Source organism: Pangasianodon hypophthalmus, chromosome 5, assembly GCF_027358585.1.
Source record: "Pangasianodon hypophthalmus isolate fPanHyp1 chromosome 5, fPanHyp1.pri, whole genome shotgun sequence".
NCBI classification, from domain to species: domain Eukaryota; kingdom Metazoa; phylum Chordata; class Actinopteri; order Siluriformes; family Pangasiidae; genus Pangasianodon; species Pangasianodon hypophthalmus.
This window is the reverse complement of record NC_069714.1, coordinates 22,642,343-22,668,930: the sequence shown is the minus strand read 5'-3', so window position 1 is coordinate 22,668,930 and position 26,588 is coordinate 22,642,343. Positions and strand designations below refer to the sequence as shown.

Sequence of the window (26,588 nt, the reverse complement as noted above, 5' to 3'; positions counted from 1 at the left end):
GTTTACTAACCTGGGAGAGACTTGAAGATGGAGAAGGTTACACTTTTCTGGGTAAAATCACAAGCTGCATTTTTCATCTTATTAAAAAAGAGAGAAAAATGAGAGGTTGGTGAGGGGTTGATTATAGCTGCTTTAACGTAAGTTCTGTGGAAGTTCCATAACCTTAAATGTAAATATAAATGGATAAGACGTACGATGTTTTGTTCTTTCATAAATAAAAATGGTTAGCTTTGGCAAGTTGCTGTGGTATAAGAGGAATAAAACCCCACAGGATTTGCTGTAATTGGAAAATTTAGGGGTGGTTTTATTTATTTTCCCACCACCCTTTCATTGATTATTTTCCTATAACTCATGCCCCATCGTGTTTTATTTCTCACATATATAGCATGTTTCAATCTAAAATTTCTCTTGATCTTATAAAAAAAGTCATTGTAGAAAATAAATATTTATGAATATTAGTAAAAATGAATATTTACTGATCGACCACTTTTCAGATAAAAACATGAGCTTGGAACAACCCGTCTGCCGGGTCCCTCATGATTAAAAGTGGTCACCTTAGATGTTTTCAAGCATAATAAATAAATTCTTATAGAAAATTAGCATATAAAAATAAAAACTATATGTCCTTAACTTTGTTCAGACCTTGATGATGCATAGCACTTCCTCTAGATGGAAGCATTAGCCCCAGTTACGGGCTCAACTGAGTCAAACAGCTGACTCACTGTTAGTAATGGCAAAGCAGCAACAGCATTTATGGGGTCAAACGGGGTGGATATTTTTTGGCAGCTGTGTTTTAAATAAAAAGAGCCTAAAACAAGATTCTAGGTGACATTTTGCCATCCCTGTAATTTGTGTGATGCATGTATATATTCAGATGCCAAATCTTGGTTCTGCATAAACACTGATAGTTCATTTGCACAGTCAGGATGACTAAATGGATTAGTTATTTGGATTAGTTATTTGAAATGGCTTTTTTGTGCGTATGTGGCTGGTAAAAAGAAGAATAGGAACATCTGATGTTACTCTAGACACTTTTCTTCATAAAGGAAAAAATGATCTAAATGGCTGTCTTAGGACTCAAGTATGCTAAAACAGAGTTTTTAGACACTATTTTAGCATACTTAATACACACTATATGGCAAATGTTTGTGGACACCTAATTATCACACCCATATGTGCTTTTTGAACATCCCATTCCAGATTTAGTCCCCACTTTGCTGTTATAATAACCTCCCCTCTTCTAGTGGACTGGCTTTCCACTAGATTTTGGAGCATGGCTGTGGGGATTTGCCCATTCAGCTACAAGAGCTTTAGTGAGGTCAGGCACTGATGTCAAGTGAGGCAGCTTAGGGTGCAGTCCAGAAGGCCTGGGGCATTGTCATGCTGGAACAGGTTTGGGCTAGGCATTTTAGTTCCAGTGAAGGGAAATCTTAATGCTACAGCATACAAAGACATTCAAAACAACAGTGCGATTCCAACTTTCTGGCAACAGTTTGGGGAAAGCTCACATATGGGTCTGATGGTTAGGAGTCCACAAACTTGGCTATATGGTGTATAATATTACATACTTTTATAACTGCAAAGGTTTGTCTTGGTGATCTGTGGAGAAATGTGACTGTGAAAAACAAAGACTGCTGAAAAGACATTACATGTATCAAATTCCCCATGGTATACATTTATACCTGCACCAGTAGGTATATGTTATGAAACTTAGTATTTGATATCACATTGTTCATTAATATACTGTTGTCATCTTTAATTAAAATAAATTATATATGTGTATATATATATATATATATATATATATATATATATATATATATATATATATATGTATAATAAAAAGATAGGCTAAGGTAGCCTTGATAGATTTTAGAAAACAACACTCTTTCTTTCTGTCCTTGCTCTGATGCTTGGCAGCTTTTCAAAGGAGCTCAGAAAGCAACATCAGAAAGTGAACTGTTTTATTTGGAGAGACCCCTGATTATTTGGCTTTAGAGTCACTTCCCTGGAGTCAGGAGGTTCTAAAAAATAGATCAAGGGTTAGTAATTGGAATAAGGCAACAGTTTTAGAATTATAGTATGTGATTGTGTGTAAACTGGATATTGAGATAAAATTCTGCGATCATCCAGAAGATTGCAAAACAGCTACTGAGAACTCATTCATACTCAAATAGATTAATCTGTGTCATTGAAGATCAAACATTATACACCCTCAGCCTTTTCCCTGTAAGAAGAATACTGCCCTGGGCCCTACATACCCCAACTACCATTTCCAAAATTGTACTTAGGGGATATGTCATGGTAAAAAAAGGAACAAATATTCCTTGCTAAAGGAATTCCATGCCAGAAACATGATATGAACAGGAAAACCATCATTATTGGTGATGTCATGTCAATCTTCTTAAAGCCCTTTAAACAGCCGTAATACACAAATACTGCACTTTTACCTCATTCTCTATTAGATGCACTTTTGCATAACAAGCCGCAGGTGGAACTGTTCTTAGATTTCATTTGTTGGCCACTACAAGAACAACACAGTATTTTCATCCAGTTTTCATCTTATTGGTACCATGCATCAGCTCTGAAAAACCATCTCCCTCATCTGAACTCAAACCCCTATTGGGAAATTGAGAAACCTTAAAATGCCCTGGATTGCATAATCAGGAGATGATGTGATCGTCTGCTTGCCAATAGCTGGCAAATTCTTCAGGCCCTAGTTTTCTGAATAGTCACCCATTTAAATGTTCAGTTGTGCAAGCTCCACTTCTGTTCACAGATGGCACTGTTTTCCTGGTCTCGTCCTGTTTTGTTTTCCACTTTTTGTTTGTTTGTTTGTTTGTTGTTATTTAAGAATTTGGCTAAGACTTTCTGTCCAACATGGGTTTCTGGTTTTCTGTCAGTGACTGATGCAGTTCACATGCATCATATGAAAACTGTGCAATGTGTGAGGTAAAGTGGTGAGCAGTAGTATTAAAATGCACTATCTAACCAGAAGCACATTGAGGCTGTGTTGCGTAATCAGAAGGCAGGCCAAGACACAATGTTTCTTATATGAGGCACTTGAGATAAAATGTGGCAGCTTACTAGGGCTTCTTTGGAAAGCACGCTCCCCAGGGCACTGGTTTAAAAGTCACTAGGTTAAAAATCGTGTGACTTTTGAATTAAATCCTGACAATCCTGAAGCATTTGAGTTAAGCTAGCTTATCTGTTGACATGCTGTTTGTACACAGGAATGAGCTCAATCCTAAACCCACAGCACAGTCTAATTTGCACCTGCTGAGTTGGAAAGAAACATGCTTTAATTTTCTTTCTTTTTTTTCTCTTGATTTCCACTGTTAATGTTGCTATGTAAAAGAATGAAAAAAATGCATTAAACACAATGTGAAATGGAAATCCTAACACATTTTTCTTACATGTTCTGAGATTGATGTTAAGTGATTGATGATGCTGGTGCAACAGAAAAGCATTCTTCCTAATTTCAAGAGATCGTGAGTTTGAATCCCAACGATGCCACAGCCAGCCATGGCCAGGAGTCAAGAAAGCAAAATTGGCCATGCTGTCTTGGTAGAAGGGAAGAGATTTCTCTCTCCCTCGTCAATCAGAGCAGCACGATCAATCACAGATGTCTGTGAGCTCATGTATGCAGAACAGGGTAGATAGTGCTTTCCTCCGAGTATGATTCGCTGCCTTGGGGAAAATTTTTTAAAAAATGATTGTTGCTGAAGAGCCATGTATAATATTATCAAAAATATGAAATATCAAGATAGGACATTCTGATTTTAGGTTTCTTTTAATGACCTTTGACCACATGAGACAAAAGGTAACATAAGTAACCATGGTTCTGAGCTTACCTTTTTATTCCCAGAAGGCTATGCTATTTCCATACGCTACAATATTTTGCTGCAGTAAGGACAAAGTTCTATAAGTGTTTCCTGAACAATTTGGGCATGTCCATTATCCAACTCCATTTGGGCCTGGCAGAACAAACAGCTCACCATCATGCTCTGAAATACAAGAGGTTGGGAAAGCTGACAAGTTCAACAATTGACCCCAATTTGCGAAATGAATGACTTAGAAGATTATGAGATTAAGTAACATAGAGTCACAGTGCATGTAAACAAGAACAATACTCCATGTGTCTGTTTTAAGGACACAATGTTAATGAGAATAATAACAAGTCAAACTAGAATGACTGTCACCTAAGATAACTGAGGGGGAATTAAAACAAAGGTTTAGAGTGCTATACTCAGCATATTTATATCTACTTTTTGATAAGATAGGAAAGAGAATAGGAAAAAGGATGAGTATTATGTAGCAGGGACCACTATTACAAGATGACAGGTTTGCTATTGTTACTTAGCAAGTAAAAGACCTCTTGCAAATAAAGCATTAGTACCAAAGGAAACTGCCCTGGCTGCCTGATGTAAGGAAGCAGAACTGATCTACGTGATGACTTCATATTATGGAAAACGTCTAATGGAATATTCATTTCTGGAAGCCACCACACATAAACACCCATAAAATCCTTTAACATTAACTTCCTCAACCAAAAGTCAAAGTTCTCTCTGCTGTATCTACACATTATATTAGCTCGAAACTGCTAAGCCCCCCACATACACACATGCCTGTGTTTGCTTTGTACGAGTGCACTTGAGTTGATGAGATAAGCTTGTAGACACATTCCTACAAACAAAAGGTCCCATTCAGGTGACTAATTTTGCTAACAATGATAAATCTTGTTGTAATATGCATCATATGTACTTTATCACAGTGGCAGTGTGTTCACTTGTTACATAGTCAAAGATTAAACAAATGGAAGTGGTCCAACTTTTAATGAAAGCTATACCACCTATAAATAAGAGTTTTGGAAAGTTTAATTGATGTATTACAAAATATTTTGTTTGGTTCATCGCTGCACGCCACGCGAATGTGTAGTGCCGTACAAGGAAAGACCAATATTGGCAGACACTATGGAATAACAACTCTGAGTCATACTGTAGTTTACAGAGTTGCAGGTTTTGGAACTTGAGTTTTGGACATGTTTGGTTAATCTACTAAATAACTGAACTTATGAATCACTGTTTAGCCAGTCTTTCCAGTCCATTAACATGTCAGTTCATTTATTATAAAGAAAGTAGAATGGTAAAAGGCTAGTGATTTGATAACCGTGAGAGAAACCTCCACCCGGTGAAAGGCATGGCAAATGCATTAATGGATCACATTAACAAAATTTCTTGAAGGATTGTTTATTGAAATTCTGAGAATCTCAGTGGTTGCACTAGTCCAAAATTTTTAGTACATTAAAAAAATACTCATCTGTTGGCAAGTAACTAACAAAGAACCAGCTCTCTGAAAGGCACGGAAAAATAATGAGCAGTGTTTTGCTGCTTCAAATTGACAATGTGTACAAAGTTAGCCTGGTTCAAACATGGTTTCTCTGTTGGACAGAAAAGAAGTGTCTTCCAGTGAAAATAGCGTGAAAATAACGTTGTCCACAAAGCATTATTCTGTGCACATGAAGGCTTGGGCTAAAGCCCAGCCTCAGTTATATAATTCATAATATCTGTTATTCTACTTAAGCTGTTATTCATGATTTGTATTTATTTTATGTCTTTTGTTTCCATCACAGACAGGGTTAGGATGCAAGTGCAGGGCCAAAATTGAACCACAATGCTGCGAAAAGCTAACTGCTTCTTACCATAGATGTTCCAGAAGCTGTATTTGCCAACAACAGCTTTGCAACAAAGTATTAATCTTGATCATTTGTGGCGTCACATTTTCCCTATCAGTTTCCTGTTTATTTTATTTCTTTGCTCATATTTATAAGCACAAAGTCAAAAGACAGTGTGTGTGTACATTCTGAAGTGGATATATACACTGGAAGTATAGTAAATATCAAAAAACAAGGTGTCTGAAGGCATCCAAGGTGTACTTATTTCCTCTCACTATAGAGTTTTGCATTGAAATATAAAATCTTCATCCAAGAAATAGATAGATACAGATATTGTAATTATGAACAGCGAGCAATTGAACTGTGAGGTGTGGGAATTGTGTGATGAAGTAGTGAGAGGTTTGTATATTCTTATATTCACAGTGATGGGTGCTGGAGTAGGAGTTGATCTGCACTGAGGAAATTATAGGTTCAGTGAGCAAGCTATAAAAGCAATCCAGCTCTTCCTGCCAACTGAAATGAATGCAGACTACCAGACCAGTCTTAACCGCTGATAGAACATATCATGGCACAACCTACAGTATTATCAGGCCAGGGAATGCATCATCAGGTACTATGATAGTGGTGTTCAGTATCAGACAGGTGTCATAAAATTAAGCTTTTCAATGCATGGTGCACATAAAGAGGCGAATATCTAAGAAGTATTGCTGATCACTTTCCAGAAAATATATATTCACAAAAATTGTGACCTTACAATATTTGCTGCTAACACAGATGCCATGCTTAATATGACGTTCAGAGATTGTTTTGGCGTGATTACATTAAATGAGTAAGCTCATTGGAGTGGTTACTGCTGATAAGACTAAAGAAAAGTACAAGCTAAATATAATATTCTTACATGGAGTGCACACATCTTCCCACATTGTAACATTAACTGGTACCACCACTCAGATATGTCTGGAATTATTTCAGGAGTAAGTGTCTGTTTTATTTCCTTTCACAATGTGTGGAGACAAGCACACACATCTGGCATGTCATGCTGAACAGATTCACAAATGTCTTCTTCTCTCTAAATCAGACTGTATGTTATTACACATGCACAGTGTTTCAGTGTACAGCTTTTAAATGCAACTGGCCTTTTTAGGAAATTTTTTAGAGAACTGTTTCTCATTTACGCAGCCAGTAAATATTAAAAAAAAAACTGTACTGTTTATATGCGTCAATCAAGACGATGGCCTCCGTGATGTGCTTCCAAACCAAGCTCCACAAAATAAACTGACATTTTAAGAGGGCTGTGGTTTCCAGCTGCTGGATTTTTAGGCATCGAAGTCAATCCTAAAATAGGTTGTGATTTTCTTTCTCAGATCGAAATTGACTAACTTGTGCCCTGTTGGATGAGTGCATTATGCAGCCTGAGTGATGGCTAGTGGACTCGATACCTGAAAAATCTTTTCCACTACAATTTCCCCAGTGATTTACACTATACCCTTTACAATGTGCCAACAAACAGTACTTGTTACAGTGCAGCTGTTACATTTATCAGTGGGAGGAAACTAAGCAAGAATTTGACCATAGCAAAACTGTTTCAGCTTGCATGCATTCTCTATGAGATGCTCTGAAGTTGGTCTATGGTTGATGGAAGGGTTTACTATCCAAGGTGTTCTACCTGCTTTTTCTTGATTTTAATGGAAGAAAATGCAGATGAGGATCTATGAAGACACAGATAGCTGTGATTGGTGGACTGTGTGGTGGAATAGCAGGAATTTTGAGTATTGCTCCCTAAAGAAGAGGGCCAGAGGCCTCCACAGCTGTTCCTCTTCTCCTTTTAGTGTCAGGTCCACAGCTGCAGACTGCTGAAGAGAATCTGGTTGTAGCTGGTTCTCATCCATTAAAAAAAAAAAAGAGAGGAGAGGATTTTTGAGCAGGTCCAACACAAGTGGACACTCATAACATTCTGACATGTTCACGTACTTCCCTGTATAAGAGCTGTATCTAACTAGCATGAGCATCCAAAGGGCACCTTGTAGTTCAAACAGCACTCTCCATTCTGCTGCTAAGCTGCTGAAAAGTCAAAGCATTTAACCACATCATACTTAATGGAGAGAAGAAAGCTAAACGAATAAATGAATCACACTTCATGAGAGTTCCCATGAGAAAACAAGACCTATGGCTTTAGGATAGCTCTTCTTTGGTTTTCTCTGTGCTCTCAATTCCTTCAGGTTTCATAATCTCCATTCTCACTGGGGTCCCAGTCAAATTTATGCATAATTTATAGATCTTACAGCTGTGTACATTTTAGTGCACAGGACAGAAGGCTGGAATGTTCAAACGAAATTTAATTTTTCATTCGATTGGATTTGTATGTTGCAGTAATGTAGCTTGCAATAGCTTGATATGTCATGAACATAATTTAGTATTACAAAGTAAAATTGTAAATTGTGTGCTTTAGACTTCAAGGAGATGATGTTGTATCTTATCTTATTTTCAGGAACTGGTGTAGGATATGTGTTTTTTCAAGGCCTTCACCATGTAGTTTGTGAAACTGGATTACTCCCTGCCTGTATGGAGTAATCCTTTTGGGCAGCTCCAAAAAAAAAAACCCCATTAAGTACAATGATACAGTAGAGCAATGGCATTTAAGTACTTTCTGACCAGTATGGAATGCTGATAAAACCAGAGACACTGCTATATACCTTAGCCTGTGTGAGGATTATATATTTATACTGTCACAACATAAGTCATGGGCTCAAGTTACATAATTCATGGGCATGACTTTGACGCAATGAGATACTTCATTTGTGGCCTCCAAATAAGAATTCTGACCTCAATATATTAATTTGGGACCACAACTTATTAAAAAAATAATTGCCATGTCACCTCAGAGTTTAATAGCTTTATAACTTTAGTTACTATGAATTTAATTTGTTTTACATTGTGAAGCTATGAGAGTTTCTATGATTACTCCACTTTGTACTACTCCAGGTTATACAATACAAGCTGTCAGTTTATTTTTTGTTAGTCGGGCAGGTTATTTTTAAATTAGGTGCCTTTTTGTTCACAAGAGTCCTTCTGTATAATGTTAGAGTTCTATTTAAATTGATGTTAATATTTTGCTCTTTTTTTACTGTTTTAAGACAATTATCCTTGAGTCTGTCAGAGTCTGACACAAAATAACAACTGTGACCTCTGTTTCTTCAAATGAGGCCTACGGAGTGATAACTCTAGGTGACAACACACACATTAAATGCATATACAAACCTTCGTACACAACTCTTAATGTCATTTCAAGACTCAAGCACATAAGCAGAGAGAGATTACAAGAATAAATACAAGAACATTGTTGAGATTAATACACTGAATTTAAATCACTAATGGAATCCTAAAACGTTTCATCATGAATTTCATTAATGCTATAGTTCACCTGGGGCCGGTTATGCAAGCTGGCTGGAACTGAGGTGGCCTTGACTTGTAAACAGGTTGTATGTAAGACTATAGTTACATCTAGTTACACAGCAAAGACCGGTTTTAGCTGGGAATATCTGTGAAACATAACAATAACAGTTCCTAAACAGCCTGTGTTTCTATTCAATTGAATTTTATTTGTATGGGCTTCTAACAATATACACTGCCACAAAGCAGCTTTACAGAAATCCAAACGCAGCTTTAGATCCCTCTCTAACTGTCTGACTCCTAAATGATTTATAGATCATTAATAGTAGAACTTCTGTCTGGTTGGAATTAAGTAGGAAGAAGTTAACCCAGTATCCAGTGTCTAATGGCCTTTATACATTCCTTATCTTTATTAGGCTGGTGTCTGTCATTAGGTTTGCTGAAACATACTGTGTGTCATCAGCATAGCAGTTGACACTAATGCCATGTTTATGATTAATTGTACCAAGATTTATATATAGGTGAAAAAGTGGTGACCCTGGGACAGAGCCTTGCAGAACCCCAAGGAAAGAGCTGTTTCCAGAGCTCCAACATCATTTTCTAGTCTGTATAAAAGAATATTGTGATCAATGATATCAAAATCTGCACTGAGACTGAGATTAAGTAATATGAACAAGAAGATATGACCCTGATTGGAGGCCAATAGTAGGTCATTTACTATTTTAACCAGTGCTGTGTTGAGGCTTGAAGCCTAACTGAAAGATTTAATCTATGCAGGTATGAGCTTAACTACTTAACTTCTCTAGGATTTTGAAGATAAAGGGGAGGAGATAGTTTGACAACTGGGTCAAGTTCAGTTTTTAATCTTGGTTTTTAATCTTGGTCCATCTAAACCTAATTAAAAAAAATTTAAAAAAAAAAACAGTTTTCCTCATGAGGACCAGCTAAATGTCCCAACAAGGTCAGAAATTTCAGATATTCCTATCCTTCTGGGTACACTTGTTCCCCAGCAAGATTTAAATACATAAGCTCCCCTGCCAGACACACACACACACACACACACACACACACCCCTACAGTTATCAAAACCAGGAAAAACCAGGAAACTTCCAGGACATTATTTTGTGCATTACAATATTTTTTCCATAGTATTAGACAATAGTTTTGCAAAGTAAGAGGCTAGATAAAGTATGCTTTAAATCTAATATGCCTTCTTTAATTCATAATGACAACAGCAAACAAAAAACGTTACATTCCATCACCCTAGTAATGCCGAAGGAAATGAGTGAAATAGTTAATGATCTCAAAAACAAGACTTACTCACTGACACTTTAAACATTTTAAAAGGAAAAACAGCGTTAACAACAGAATTTTAAATTGTATAATAAAATGCCTGAAGAAACAAAGCATGCATTATCAGCAGTATCTAAGCAAGAGTTGTATTTGGCTGGGCTTGGACATCCTCCACTGCAGAAAATATAGGCTTGATTGGGGGCCAGGGGCATGGGCATCCAAAACGCACCTTATAGTCCAAACAGCATTCTTCATTCCTTTGTTGAGAATTTACACAGGCAAAGCCAGAAACTGTGTCATACCTAATGGAGACAGAGAAAGATGGTGAAAGGGAATGGTAATAAATCAGATAAAACACTGTTCAAAACATTTTAAGATGAACATATTATGATTTTGAGTACTCATTTTAACAGTTTGTCACTTTATATCACAATTTACACCACAGCACTCTTGAATGCTCAATTGTAATTGGTTAGAAGGTGTTGATTAAATTTTTATAACAGCAGCTTTGACAATACTTCCAGCTGCAAGGTCCTGATACATTACTATTTCTATAGCAACAACATTCACAGGGACTTGTACGGTCAACTCTCCACATAAACAGATTTTTCTGTGAGGAGACTTTATATAGCATTTTAGAAATGAGACTGCAGTGTCAGCATTTGAAACAGTCCGAGGTAAGTCTCTAACTTTAGATTTTCTAACAGGAAAGTCCTCAATACAGAGGACTTAACAGCTGTTTCTCAATTATATCACAAGAAGCTTTTTTGGCTTTTATGACAAAAAGAGAGGCAGAAGAGAGAATGGCAGTTTATAGCTATTGTAACAAGTGACAGAAGGAACTGAATAACTTACTGAAAATTGTCATTCAATAATAAAGAAAAATTATAGTTACAAAAATGCTGTGGCATAAGAGGAACAAAACATTTTGGGACATGTTGTTATGGGCAAATAATTAACAGTAACACTGCTTCACATTTCCACATCACACGACCACATTGCTGTTTTTTTTTTTTTTATAACAGCATGTCTGTTGTGTTTTAATCCTTACTTTATTTATATCAGTGAAATCAAGATCTACTGCACAATGCTTGCCAGACTCACACTTCAAACACTTGTCCAATGTTTTGGGCAGGAACACCACTGAGCGTTGCAGCCTGAATGGTCAGAGGTTGGGAGCAGATCTTTCTAGGATACTCTGCTCTCAAATCTTTCAAGGTTTCATAATCTCCCTTCCCACTGGGATTGTCCCGGTCAAACCATTGAGTGTAACAAACTACTGAGTGTAACAAACAAGAGAAACACAATAAACAAAGCCTTCAAGTTTTTTTTCGGGTAACAGCCATATGCATCATTTTCCATATATGCAGCATGTGAAGTCGCTTTTCTCCCTGCCTAAACGCAGCAGACATTGTGTTCTCATGCCATCCTGTAAAGTTTTTCTTACTCTTTTGGGCCAGATCTTGTGCTCCTGAAAAATAAATAAATAAATAAATAAATAAAAATTTGAAAAAAAAAAAGAAAAAAATAATAAAAGTAGAAAAAAGATGACAAAAACTGAATCATTTCAGGTTCAGTTGATGACAGTAATTAAGTACTCTTCATCTTGCTTACCAGCATACTTGCTTGTAGAAATCAAAATTACACAAAAGATCTAGGATAAAATCCAGTGACCGTGATTCAATTAAGATAGTGAGTATTAATAAATGCACCATATGAAACATTATATTTTAGGACTGGTAATATACAGTACTGTGCAAAAGTACATGTAAACAAATGCTGGTGGAAAGATGCCTTCAAAAATAATGAAATTAAACATTTCTACATAAAAAAATCTACTATAAAGAACAGTATTTGGTGAGACAGAACTTTGCTTTTTACAAATGCATCAGAAGCCTCAGGTACACTTTGTGCAGTTTTATAAGGAAATTCTGGAGAGCATCTTGGAGAGTCTGCCAAATTCCTTCTAGAGACTTTGACTGTCACACATGCTACTGTTTTCGCAGGTAAACCCTGCCAGCCAACATTATGATTTTTTTGTTTGCTTGTTTGTTTTGTTTTGTTTTTATATCACATAATATTTTATTTACTATCTTTACTGACATGCAAACATGCAAGTTTTTGTTGGAAAAGTGATTTTGGAAATCAAAAAAGTTTTTTTTTTTACTGACTCAATAATGCAGAAGTCATAAAATCAAGTAGGATCTAAATCTAAGACAATATCTGTATATAAAAAATAAGATTTTGCACAGTACTGTAGATCAAACAAACATAGAATAAAGACATGTGGAATGTCTAACCTAAAGAACTGAAAAGAATTACAAATAAATTCTATATAATAAGCTACAGAAGAAAGACAAATAATGTATTAATGTGGAGGTGAGAAAACGGGCCTTACCAAAAGCTTCATGCTGCCTGTAAGTTAGAATCTACAGCTGCTGGGAAAACACACATACACACACACAAATGTACAGTGCAATATAAGAAGGCTTGTTGGAGTCACTACTTTAAATGAAAGGGCATTTGTGCTTACCAGTGCTGTAAGTCCACTGGAAAGTTTTCAGTCTGTCTGATGTCTGTACAATAACAAGTCTAGTGAGACTTCTCTTATAAACCTGTAAAGGCACAAAAGACTCTGTGAAGGGACAAAAGGCAAAATCCCACCACATTCACCTGGAATATTTCAATATAGCATTAAGATGTCAGTAAACACAAAACCTTTTTACTGGGTCTAAATAATGAAACCATACCATAAAGGCACCATCTATTCAGCCTAAACTGGAGTGAAAATCTCATGTTGTTTCAGGGTTTTGGTTTCATAGTGCACAATCAGTAAGTAAAATGATCTGTGATCTCTGGACAATGTTCAGGAATAAAATTTAAAACCCATTCATATGTTCCTTTTTCACTCCAGGAAACATTAGAAACTTAAAGTAGACATAAGGTTACCAAAGATTTCTATGGACATAGCATACCCACCTGTCATTAAATCCATTCCCATAGCAGTATAATGCAGTAGTGTTGTAGTTCACGACAAATTGCGTACATTATGGAACTCGAAACAGGGTTATTCAACTTCACAATACCTATACTTTTGTCCTGAGAAATACGTCGTCACAGTAAACAGTAAACACACCACCTACAAACCGACCGTTTTCACCATGGATTTTTGTGATATAGAGATTTGAGTCAGTATAGAGAGAAACCTGTTTTTAAATGTTTAACTGAAGCTGATAGAGAAGATAAACAAATACCGCAAAATAACAATGGTCAGATTGGATGATTTTGTGACCTCTATTAGGTTCTATTAGGCATTTTGTTTGAAAAGTATTTGAAAACTACATGGTCCAAGTCTGTTTATTCGTTTTTCACTTCATAATAAAAATGGGAGAACAAGGAAACAACTTTTTTGTTGTTTTTTTTAAATAGGAAATTCATTCTTTTTTTTCATAAAATTAATTTTGATTTATTTTTCCTGGTTCTTTTTTATTTGTTATTCACAAAACAAAGTCAAGTAACCATATATCAGTTAATCCAAAAATGAAAAAAAAGAAAAAAAAAGAAAAAAAGGTCAAATGCAGTACATTTCAACATGAAGAGAGTACATGCTGTTCCCTGGTTAAGATGTGTATTCTGGAAACTTATTTCATTTTCTTGAAAGATCGACATATGCAGAAATAAATTTTGGGTGAATAAAATATAACAGCACATGAAAAATCCTGCTGACTTAATCAGCCTGTCTTACTGTCACCCTCTTGCTATTTTTAAACAGGAAATAGTGATCCAAGTTAACAATAAATTAACACACACTAATAGCAAAGGTTTTAGTTGTCATACTTAAAAAAAAAAACATTCTATCTCCAAACTCACATACAAATTTGGCTTTAGAAGATTCTATTTACCAACCAATAGTCTTCAAGGATGAATTTAGGATGAAAGCAATATATGCAGCCTTGGCCTATTAGTATCAACCTTCTATTTATCCTCTGTCATAAAAGAACAGACTTGAAGCTTCACTGTAGTAAATTGGAGGGAATGTTTCAATTTTATCTGTAGATTTTCTACATATGCTTCATGAGAGCAATCAAAAGTAAGTGTACTTTACTCATTGGCTTTATAATGTAAAAACATTCTGGCACATTAGAAAGTCTTCAGCACAGTGGGAAGCTAATATTGTGGCCCAAAAACATTAGCATTAAATATTTACTGGTTTTAGCTAGCTATATGAACTGTGCTTAATAAATGGAACTTTCCAGTGTAACAGTGTGTAACGTTCCAGTGTTTGTGTGCTTGGACAGAAACATATTGTATGTTCTCATGTATTTTCATATTCTTCAAAAGGTTCTAAAATTACATTTTAAGGTAAAAATATCTTTAGGAACAACTTCAGGAACAAAAGCAGATTTTTAAAAGTGATAAATCTTGTAAATTAGAGCTTAGAAATAGAGATCATTTTTAAAAAAAATATTAAGTATATACAATCATAAAGTAGCCCTAATAGGCTCAAAATATCTTTCTCTGCTTATCTATTTATTATTTAATGAGATCAAGAGATTGCATGAGGATAGAGCCCTCAACAACCAAACAGTATTTGATGTTGTAGAATAATAAAGTTCTATGAAGTGTTTAACCAAAAGTTTTGCTAGTTTTAATATAAAAACATTGATGTGCCCTATCTCCAAATGGCTCTTCACATGGATAGAGCCTTATAATCCTGAGGTCACGATTTTTCTACTATTTCACTGGAACCATTATGAATGTCAGAGTATTCAGTATCGTCTGCATAAGAGTTACTGGTGAAGTTGCTGTTTTGCTTGTATGATGTGCCTAAAAATAAAGTAAAAATGATTAGGCCTACAATATGTAGGATTTGTTTGTACGGGGCCTAATAGTAGATTTTGTCACCGGCAGCTTCACACAGATCATTTAAAAACTGAAATGAGAAATTCAGCTTGACTACTGTTCAATAGCCCCAGTGTTTAGTACACCCTATAATTTCCTTTTCTGCAATTTAGAGGTCAAGTAATGTGCATGGACTTTAACCGCCAAAATGAAATATCATGTCGTCTTGGACAATCTGTAGCTGTACCCATACTGACACTTCCTGTCTTTCCAAACAAGGCACATAAAGAGCAACACTCTGCCCACAACTACTCCCTCCAGACTGACAGTGGATCCTGTTGTCCCAGGTTACAATGACAGAGGAGGCCCAGACAAAGAGGCATTTGGTGTGAAGAGCAGGCAGTAGCTGACTAACTTTACTTTAAACAAAGGCTTTTCAGTGTATTGAGAGTTACCCAAGTGCTTTCCAAAATCAGAGATTGGTCACTGAACATTTAAGGGCCGTCATCGACACTCTGAAAACTGATTCAGTGAAAATAACTGTTGTTCTAGAGGCATTTCATTTCAGCCAAAATGTGTTTGTCAAACACATTGTTAAGTTTGCAAACTCAAGGACATTTTAAAGGCTGTTTTCAAACGTTTCTTTAAAATAACTGGTGAATTATTTTGGGCAGCAGTAATTACCAGAAGCAATAGACATGTCACTGCCCCACATCTACCAGAGCGCAGCCACATACCAAATTCCTTGTGCATTACCCTCACCAAAGAGCAAAGACTCGTTCATTTTGCTCTCATCTCATCTGAAAAACTTCAGATAGGATTGTTCTCAATCACCATGTGGTTATGTGGTCATATTTCATTTCAGCACTTTTCCTTTTCTGTTTAGGTCAGAAACCATAGCTCCCTGAAATAAGCATGTAACTAAGGTTTTTGATGTTTTTTTTTTTCTTTTCAGTCAGCCAGCCACAATTTCCTTTGAAATTTTGTCAGTAAACACACAAAAAGTCATACATAAAAAATTAATGTAACCAAAGTACTGTGCAATGAGGTCACTAACAAAGTAAACAGGCAGAGCTATCTTAACGCTCTCTTCTCCTTGTTTTTTCCCCTTCTGTCTGTATATAGCAGGAAAAATCTGTTACATGAACTTCCTCCAACCTTTCCTAAAATATGGTCAGGTAAAAATGTTAAAGGTTTCTAGGTAAGTGAACATGGTCTGGAAAGTGGAACATAAAAGCTTGGCTCTAGGAGACAAGATAATTGAAGCTAATGTGCATCACAGTGCTCCCTTAATTCCTTATTTAGTCAGGAATGATTAAGAGAAGGCTTCCAGCTTCCAGTATTTAGTTAACCAAAGCCAACATAAATAGATCATTTGTTTCGGCAGACTTTGGAGTGTGTGAAGAGAACCGGAATAGATTTAAAGTACATGCTGGGAACAAAGTGAGTCAATTGGACAAAGATCATATGGTGAAAGCATTTCAGCTTGGCATAAAAATTTTTACTTTTGTTTCTAATATCTTTGAATATGGGATAAATAGATTATTAAAATCCCCAATCATCTGTACAAAATCTTTGTTTCTCATCTAAATAATTAAACTAGCACTAAGTTTCAGGGAGTTACTGCAATTTTAAAAGGTATATTTAGATCTGGTATATTTATTATATTTAGATCTGGTGTAAATTGAGTATATTTAGATCTGGTATATAAATGTCCATCTGCCACTTTACAATGTGTTTGGTGGGCTTGGTTGAGACATGCTCCTGCTTGAGACAACTAAAGAAACAGGAAGGATCTGTGAAGAAGTGCTGTAACCTTTTCACAGGCATTGACTTTATCACTTTGCACAGTCAACAGTTGTGTTCATTGCTAAGGACAATGTCGTCAACACAGAACTGAAGGTTATGCACAGAGACGAATGCTTTCAATGCCATGAAAAAAAAAAACTTCTGTCTGCATTGTGGGACTGAGTCTGCTGGAATCAATATTTTGAGATCTACACATGCTTAAATAACAAGCTGCATTTTGCTCCAAAGTTGGATTTATTTGCATTAAACCTAGAAGTAACAAAAATAAATGATAAATAATTTGATATTAAGTATTATTCAGTACTATGCATAATATTGCACCATTAAAAATGACGTATTCCCAGACATTTTGGTGAAGCTAATGAAATCCCTTTGATGTACATGCAAACATATTCCAATTTCAGAAGAAACAAAGCATTTATTAAGAAAAAATAAGTTATAGTTTTAGCTACATAGTATTTATTAAGAAAATAATTAATTAGAAGAAAATTGGGCAATGACAATACAGTATACCTGTATACATTTACAGTACCTTTATATGTTTCTGAGTATTTTATATATACTCACTGAACAAACAGCAGTACCCCTGCGCATTCATGTAGTGTTCCAATCAGCAGCAGCACAATGCATAAGAGCATGCAGATAAAGGTCAAGAGCTTTAATTAATATTCACATCAAACATCAGAACAGGGAAAAATGTGTTCTCAGTGACTTCATCATCTAGTGAACAGCAGTTCAGTGGGCAGAAACAGCTTTTTGATGAGAGAGGTTAGAGAAAGAGGAACAGAAATGCTACAGTAACTCAAATAAGCACTCTTTACAACTGTGGTGAGCAGAAAAGCATCTATGAATTTTAAAAACGTGTTAAAGTTCAAGGCAGATAGGCTACCACAGCGGAAAACCACACTGGGTTCCACTGCTGTCATCCAAGAACAGGAATCTGAGGCTACACTGAGCTACAGAAGCCCGTCTCCGCCCTGTGTACGTGGAGTTTGCATGTTCTCCCTGTGCTTCGGGGGTTTCCTCCTCCGGTCCAAAGACATGTGTTGTAGTATGATTGACATTTCTAAATTGTCCATAGTGTGTGAATGCGTGTGTTTGTGAGAAATTGTGCCCTGTGATGGCCTGGCACCCCGTCCCTGAGTCCCCTGGGATAGGCTCCATAGGTTCCAGGTTACCCCATGATCCTGAGTAGGATAAGTGGTATGAAAAATAGATGGATATATACATATATATATATATATATATATATATATATATATATATATATATATATATGTATATATATATATATATATATATATATATATATATATATATATATATATATATATATATATATTTGATCCGAACACCTGAGCTCCATTCTTTTCACAAGCATATCAGATGTCATTGTTGTTGAACTTATTTCCTTGACCAGGCCACACAATGACACATCCACCAGTTGAAAGTTGTCTCCAAAGTCATATTATTCGCCATAAACCCATTCTGTATAATGCTTTCTGTACATACATAGCCTACTCCTGACTATAAATACCTGAGAGTGATTACTTTAAGTGTCTTAAATACATCTTTCCTTGTTTCAGGTTGAGTTCACCTATAAATCTTGTTGTTGCCATAGGCCTGTGTGATGCCATCTCAAGCTGTGCTGAGATCCTGAACCTGACGTCATCTTTCAGGCATGAATAACGTAGTCTGTATGTCTGGGGGATACAAAATGTGGTGCAGTGAAGAAGAACAATATTAGCACTTTAACCCAAATAACCCAAATTTGCACATACAGCTGATGTAAACACAATCTAGAGACCAGCATAGAAAATGTAGAATCACACTGACTATGATGTTGATACTGAACATCTTTTCAAAACACTTAGAACTGTTTGACTTTATAGTATACAGATGTGGAAGAGTAATGATTTATAATCCCACTATCACCCAGGAAAGGATGTGTTCCCTTTTGAGTCTGGTTCCTCTCATTGTTTCTTCCTCATGTTGTCTTGGAGAGTTTTTCTTGCCCCTGTCATCTCTGACTTGTTCATTAGGGATCTAAATCTACAGCCTAAGTTCTGTAAAGCTGCTTTGTGACAATATCTACTGTTATTTAAAAAAAAAAAAAAAGGCACTATACAAATAAAATTGAATCGAATATTTAATGTATTCTGATGTGATATTACGGTGAAGTATTAGCAACCATTATTATTATTATTATTATTATTATTATTATTATTATTATTTTACTTCAGCCCATGTGCTACCACTATCATTTTAGATGCATGTTAGACTTGGTCCAAGGCTCCAGATTAACATCCCAAACCCAAAACATGGTTTATAAAGGGAGAAAAACAGATCTAAACAATATTGTATTTCATGTTCAAGAAACTGTTCATATGTAGTCTAATGATACAATGTGTTACGAAGAAACTTTCCTTTGTTGCAAAACAGCTACCGGATTCCAGTGCCAGCTACGTTTTTTCCCCCTAGCAAACATACAAATGTACAAATCATTGGCTGGGACACATGAGTAATCTTAGATAAAGATCATATTATAGGTATAAATTCAGGAGGACACTGGATTAAGCAAAAGGTGGAAAAGCCAGCAGGTGAGTGAAAACACTTGGATAAATCTATTAAGATGTCGGTTCTTTTTGAAACAACTCTCATAATAATAGTGATGCATTGTTGTATGAAAAATGATTTAATTTCATACCTTTACTAATGAGTTAATCATTTATTCTATTAGTTATTTCTTTATTACCATTAGTTAATCCCTCATTATACTCAGCAGTCACACATTTATGTGGGTAATCAGAAGTCCAGTGCATTAGCTTCTTGTTATTTAGGCTTGTTGTGTGAGAAAGCAGGAAGATGTCCTGAAGTCCTGATTTAAGGCATAGAGAGAGTCCTACTCCATCATGATTGATTTAAGACAACCTGTGGGATGTGCAGTTGTGATCATGTTTTGTTATGTATGATGAATAGAATTGGCTTGTGACCAGAAGTTGAAATGAGGTTGAAATGAAGTAGTTCTCACAGTCCTAGTATTACATTAGATTTTCACCATATATGTATTTCCTTTCCTGTCAATCATGTAAACATTTATGATAATTCATGTTAGTTTTATCTTTATTCGACCAATAAGGATGAAATTCTTTGTTTACCTGTAACCAATCATGAAACACTAGCCCTGTGCAGTGAACTATTTAATTGCATGTAACACTTTGGTCGTTGGAGTTCTTCTCCCCGGCTGTGACGAGACTAAACATATTACTCTGGAGTTAACTGTGTCTCTGTGAGTTTAGCTTTTATTTCTCTTCAGATGGTAATATTTTCTACCATAGTTGCTAAAACTTTGTTAAAACTTGAAAAATACTTTGACTACTAATGTGAGAGGTGAGTTTACTGATTTAAAGTTTTTTTAATGATTTAATGTTTCTTTCTTTTTTAGATATGATGAAAATGAAGGCACTTTTCATTTGTCTGGTTGCCTTACTCTTCATAAATTACAGTAGGTTTTTAAACCAATAATATATGAAATATTTTTTCAAATTAGACACTTTTGTATTATTACGTGCTGAAATGCAGAAATCCTCCAGCTGCTCTTGTCTTTGGTCTGTTTCAGGTGAGGCTTTGTGGTGTTATGGATGTGTTGGAAAAGGCTGTTCAGGTAGAAGAGAGGAATGTGGCTCTCTTCTGCAAAATCCTGTCTGTGCCACCATAAATGCCCGTAAGAGCTTTATTTAAAAAAAAAATTCAATCAATGAAAAATATTACTTCATAAAATATGAACCTGTAAATATATATCTCAATGTTTTAAACACCCAGGTCTTTGTAATAACCCACTGTTTCATGAACTCATTCTAGGATGCATGGACTAATTCAGTTGTGGGAATAAAAACACCACAATTTAATTGATAACAATTTTATCTGTCTTCCAACAGCCACCATTTATATGAAAGGCTGCATGAGTGAGTACATCTGTAGGCAGCAACAGCAGGCTCCTCGTACCACTGCTACCTGCTGCAGTACCAACTACTGCAACTAATAAGGAGGACATCAGCCATGGAGATGTCTCTATATGACCATCACTAGCCAAGAAGTTACAATCCAGTACTCATTTATATTTCATGAGTATAAAATATAATGTGTACTTTTCAGGCATCTGCATTAATTGATTTGTTTTGTTAAATAATGGGAATTTTTATTTTAATTAAATAAAAGAATTAACTGCAGCCTTTAAAAATTCTAGTTTGTTTTTTTTCTATCCCTATTATAAAAGAAATTTAATAACACATAAAAGAATAAAATAAGACATCGCCTATATAAGATATGTCTTTATGTAAACATATTGCATATACATTGGTGTTCATTAGTGATTATGTTACTTGTGGTATTGATTTTCACAGAAAAAGCAAACTAAAGGCAGTTTTCTTTATAAGGTTTTTTCTTTTCTTTTTTTAACAAAAGAAAATATAATAAAAATTGGTCTTCTCTTAACAAGGCAGTTTTACTTAGACCAGTGAAAAATCAGGTCCAATAATAACCTATTGACAGACAAGGGTCTTAAAACCCATTGATTTGTTAAAAGTGACAAACAAATCTGTATTTCTTAAACCTGAAACTGACATAAAAATATTCTTTTCTTTGTGCTCATGCAGTACACTAGGGCACACTTGCTTCTCCTGGCAGTGACTCTTAGTTATGTCAGTGTTGTGTAATTAAGAGTGACTGAACTGATGAATTACACACACAGAGCCAGAAATCTGGGAATAAGAACGTGTCATGGCTATACTAGCTTGTTTAAAAGACTTCATCGGTGGAGGATTACCCATCAAATTTCACTTGCAGATTTTTTTTGTGTTGCATTTCACTTGCAATTTTATTCAATGTGCCACTTATAATTTTTGTGTCCCTCCGCATAAGGATATTTGTTGGTGTTCTCTAAGGTGGAGACACTCATTCACGTGCACATGATTTTAAGATTTGCATTTGATAAAAGATTTATAGTTAATTTGTTCAGAAAATCCTTTAGATATCCAAAACTATGCCAGGAAATTTTATCCAGAACCTGTCTTACACTTCATAATAGGAGGGTGAAAGATTGCTTCTCCCTTTGCTGGAACAGAATAGTAAGCTTGAATGGATGTTTTAAACACAGGTATAATGGGGAGCAGTGTAACTGACAGTACAGGCCAAACAATACTGCACTGAGCAACAGGGGCCAGCTAGTAAAGCTTTCAAAATACACACGTACAGTGGATATAAAAAGTCTACACACTCCTGTTAAAACTGAAGATTTTCATGATGTAAAAAAAAAAGTTAAACCAGGAAAATCATAAAATCATGTCAGATCCTTTTCCACCTTTAATGTGATATGGCAACCAAGAAAATTTAAGTGAAAAACAAATGTTTTAGGGGGAAAAGAAGTTTTGGACTGATGGTATTCCTAGTTTGTGACCTAGTGAGCCAATATCAGAATATATTTTTGATAGACTTCAAAGCACTATTGTAAGTTGCTCTGGATAAGGGCGTCTGCCAAATGCCATAAATGTAAAATGTAAATGTAAAAGAACAAAAAGCGAAAGATAAATGTTTTAGGGGAAATCTTGATTTGGAAATATTATTCCACTCTTCCTTGAAAAAAATGCTCCAAACCTATTAAATTGCAAGGAGATCTCCTGTGCACAGCCCACTTCAAGTCATTCCACAGGTTTTCAATAGGATTTAGAGCTGGACTCTTACTCAGCCATTCCAAAACTTTGATTTTCCGCTTCTGAAGCCATCCCTTTGTTGACTTGGATTTGTGCTTTGGGTCATTGTTGTGCTAGAAAGTGAAATTTTTCTTCATCTTCAGCTGTCTAACAGAGGCCTGCAGCTTTGTACCAAAATAGACTGATATTTGGAGCTATCCATGTTTCCCTCACTCTTGACTAGAGCCCCAGTCCCAGCTGAAGAGAAGTAGCCCCATAGCATGATGCTGCCATCACCATGCTTCAGCATGGATTCTAAAAGACATGTGAAGACTACAAGTGATTGTTGTGACATGCAGGGACTGGCCAGTACTTGCCAGACATACCTGCAGCACCTTTGATGCTGACATTGGTCTCTTGGCAGCCTCCCTTATAAGTTTTTATCTTGTCCTTTCATCAATTCCTTTCTTGTTAATGTCACTGTGTTGCCCCATTTTCTCCACTTGTTGATGATGGCCGTTCCATGGTACATCTGATGGTTTGGGAATTGTTTTTGTACCCTTTTCCTGATCAGTACCTTTCAACACTGAGTTCTGGCACATGACTTGTATGCTCTTTGTGGATCATGCATTCAGAAGTCAGAAAATCCTACAGAACCAGCTGATCTTCATATGGGGTTAATCAGAATCACTTCATTGTGTATGATAATTACTTTTGAACATGAGTTTAAATGTGATTGGTTAATTTTGAGCATAGTCACATGCCTCATTATAAAAGGGTGTACACACTTATGCAACCAGGTTATTGTACATTTTTTAGATTGACATGAATTTGTTCTATCTCTATGCTAAATATACGTATTTGTTTCACAGACTACAAAAGATACATTACTAAATTCATTTGTCATCGTATACATTAAATACCTAATTGATATCAATAATAACTATGTCTTTCAACAGCCATTTTTTTACATGAAAGGTTGCATGAGTAAGTACATCTGTATGCAGCAGCAGGCACACGGTATCACTGCTACCTGCTGCAGCACCAATTTCTGCAACCGCTAAGAGGGGCATCTGCCACGCAGATGTCTCCATGTGACCATCGTGAGCCAGGAAGATAAGTACTAAAATCCAGTACTCATTTTTATATTTGCAGTTGAATGAGTTGGGCATGTAAGCATGTTCTGTATTCTTTGGCTCAATTTTAAGACTTGATGAATAAAGTGCATTGTGCTTTCAGATAAATCTAAAAAGCACTAACCAGTAATAAGTTTTACCAGCATCCTGAATTTTGATTCATAAACGATTTCAACATATAAACATATCTTTATTAAGACATTTATGCACTGCTTTTAAGGAAAAGAGAAAGAAAAAGAGGTTTAGTTAGGTTTGTAAGTGCAAAACACATTAAAAAAAAAACAAAAACACAACAGCAAATTCATAAACATGACTGCTAAATCAGAAACATGATAGTAATTCAGACAGCTGCACAAAATACAAGAGCCTTTATTGTTGCGTTCTCTGACAAATCTATGTCATGGTAAAATACACTAATAACATACTAACATGGGGAAATGGTAGCTCAGTGGTTAATCCATTGGTTTACTGGTTGGAAGGTTGTGAGTTCAAATCCCAACACTACCAAGCTGACACTGCTGGGCCCTTGAGCAAGGCTCTTAACCCTCAACTGCTCAGTTGTATAAATGAGATAAATGTAAGTTTCTCTGGATAATGGAATCTGCTAAATGCTGTAAATGTAATAAAAATCATACTAACTGAATGAATAAAAAATGGATGTCATTTGAAATAATGTACATGCTACAGTTGTCGCTGTAAAAGTCTATTTTTCCAGTCTTGTGTCTTAGCAGAGCATGTGCTACTGAAAGAGATGCTAATTTAAGATCAAAAAGGTTTTTTTTCTTTAGCAACCGTGATTAACAGTAGCACTGCCTGTCTCATTCAGGCCTTTCACCAGATGTCAGAACTACTGTAATGTGTAATGAGGTCACCAACAAACGTAAACAAGCAGACCATGTTGTAATGTGATTGCCTCCTTGTTGTTCCCATATGTCTGGACAGAGAACGAAAAGTCTGCCACATGAACCTGGTGGTCTGGTAAAATGTTACTGAAACTGAGGCACAAAACCCTGGCTCTAGGCTATGGGTTAAATAGCAGGGACAGAAGTGAAGCTAACACATGTTGCTTTTTTAATTCCATAATTACTGATGAAAGACTGGGATAAAGCTTCCAGCCTCCAGCATTTAGTTCATCATAGCCAAAATAAACAGATCGTCTGTTTCACCAGATTGTGGAGTGGGTAACTGGAACAGATTTAAAGTAAATGCTGGAAACAAAGTCAATCAATTGGCCATATAAAATCCTATGGTGAAAATATTTCAACTTGGTATGAAAATATCATACCAGCAAATCATGTGAACCAAATTTTTTGCTTCTCATTCAAATAATTAAAACAACACATTGTAGGTATTAAACCAGCACTTTTTCATGTTTAAGGTTAAGGGTGTAGCCAGGGTTGCTCATGTCTAAAAGGTGTATTTATAGCTAAGGGATTGCTTTTTTGTTGCTTACACATTATATTGCTGCCCTATTAACGTTAAGCCTTTGAAAGTTTCAGTCCAGATTGAAAATCAGTCCAAAATTTGTGATATTTATGCCTACAGAGATAACTTTGTTGACGATTTCACTACCAGATTTTGGTATTTGGTCTTTTGTTCTGGCTGAAGTTCCAAATATCATTAGCTTCTGTGAACTGTGTCCGTCTGCCACTTTACAATGTGTTTAGGGGGTTGCTTGAGAGGCGCTCCTATTTGAGACAATGAATTCAAAAGAAGGGAAGGACCTGTGAAGAATGCTGTAACCTTTTAAAAGGCATTGACCTTCACACTTTGTTATTTGACACAGACAACAGTTATGTCCATTGCTAAGGACAATGTCTTCAACAAGTAACTAAAGGCTACAAACGGAGACAGATGCTTTTAACGCCATGAAAAAAACGTTCTGTCTGCATTGTGGGACTGGGCCTGCTGAAATCTATGTTTTGAGATAAAGGCATGCTCAAATGACAAGCTGCATTTTTCCCATGTAGTATCTGTTGTCCTTGTGAAGTTTCCAATGGTCTTCACATTAAACCTAAGGGGAAAAAAAACAATGACAGATAAGTTGACATTATGTATTATTCAGTACTAAACCATATAATATTGCACTGAAATCACTTTTTGATCTACATGAAACAACAGAATTTCAAGAGACACAAAGCATTTATTAAGAAAAATAAGCAGTAGTTTTACAGTAAAAAAAAATCTAAATTAATTAGAAACAAACATGGTACTGTGAATACAGTATATCTGGATATATCCACGAAATCCTGAAATAAAATATGAACACACCTATACATTACATACATATATATACTGTATATACACACACACACACACACCCTCTAACCATATATATATATATATATATATATATATATATATATATATATATATATATATATATATATATATATATATATATATATGTTAGGAAGTCTGAAGTAACACAAGAATCTGAGGCTATCATGGGCACAGACTCTGTTAGTACTGTTTAAGATATACAAATGTGGAAGAGTAATGATCCACTAATCCCACTATCTGGTCACCCAGAAGAGGATGTGTTTCCTTTTGAGTCTGGCTCCTCTCATTGTTTCTCTTCATGTCGTCTCAGGGAGTTTTACTTACCACTGTTGCCTTTGGCTTGTTCATAAGGGATCTAAATCTACATCCTGAGTTCTGTAAAGCTGCTTTGTGACAATGTTGATTGTTAAAAAAGCAATAGAGTGTGCTATACAAATAAAATTGAATTGAATTGAACATTATATTAAATGTATT

General features: G+C 35.6%; 1 protein-coding gene and 2 long non-coding RNA genes across 7 annotated transcripts; 1 reads left to right on the top strand and 2 right to left on the bottom strand.

The window, feature by feature from the left end:
• Positions 1–1,921: 1,921 nt before the first annotated feature.
• On the bottom strand, positions 1,922–4,539 carry LOC128318420 (uncharacterized). Its single transcript, XR_008301815.1, has 3 exons — positions 4,400–4,539; positions 3,855–4,007; positions 1,922–3,690 (listed from the first exon to the last, which is right to left on the bottom strand). It is a non-coding gene; the product is annotated as an uncharacterized LOC128318420 (long non-coding RNA).
• Positions 4,540–10,258: 5,719 nt separating this feature from the next.
• On the bottom strand, positions 10,259–12,963 carry LOC113526178 (cartilage intermediate layer protein 1). Of its 4 annotated transcripts, none has more exons than XM_026913009.3 (6): positions 12,891–12,963; positions 12,756–12,792; positions 11,972–12,011; positions 11,805–11,828; positions 11,462–11,633; positions 10,259–10,659 (listed from the first exon to the last, which is right to left on the bottom strand). In XM_026913009.3, exons 2-6 carry the CDS (start codon positions 12,765–12,767, stop codon positions 10,491–10,493), a joined length of 417 nt encoding a protein of 138 aa, XP_026768810.1. In that variant the 5' UTR covers positions 12,768–12,792; positions 12,891–12,963; the 3' UTR covers positions 10,259–10,490. The 4 variants fall into 4 exon arrangements, with proteins under 4 accessions (XP_026768810.1, XP_026768808.1, XP_034160665.1 ...); XM_026913007.3 differs by having other exon boundaries at positions 11,462–11,636; positions 12,891–12,961; XM_034304774.2 differs by having other exon boundaries at positions 12,756–12,795; positions 12,891–12,959.
• Positions 12,964–14,432: 1,469 nt separating this feature from the next.
• On the top strand, positions 14,433–21,237 carry LOC113526179 (uncharacterized). 2 transcript variants are annotated; one of them, XR_004578249.2, is made up of 5 exons: positions 14,433–14,447; positions 18,595–19,608; positions 20,454–20,513; positions 20,628–20,732; positions 20,947–21,237. It is a non-coding gene; the product is annotated as an uncharacterized LOC113526179 (long non-coding RNA). The 2 variants fall into 2 exon arrangements; XR_003402735.3 differs by lacking the exons at positions 14,433–14,447; positions 18,595–19,608 and adding an exon at positions 19,632–20,297.
• The last annotated feature ends 5,351 nt before the right edge of the window (positions 21,238–26,588 follow it).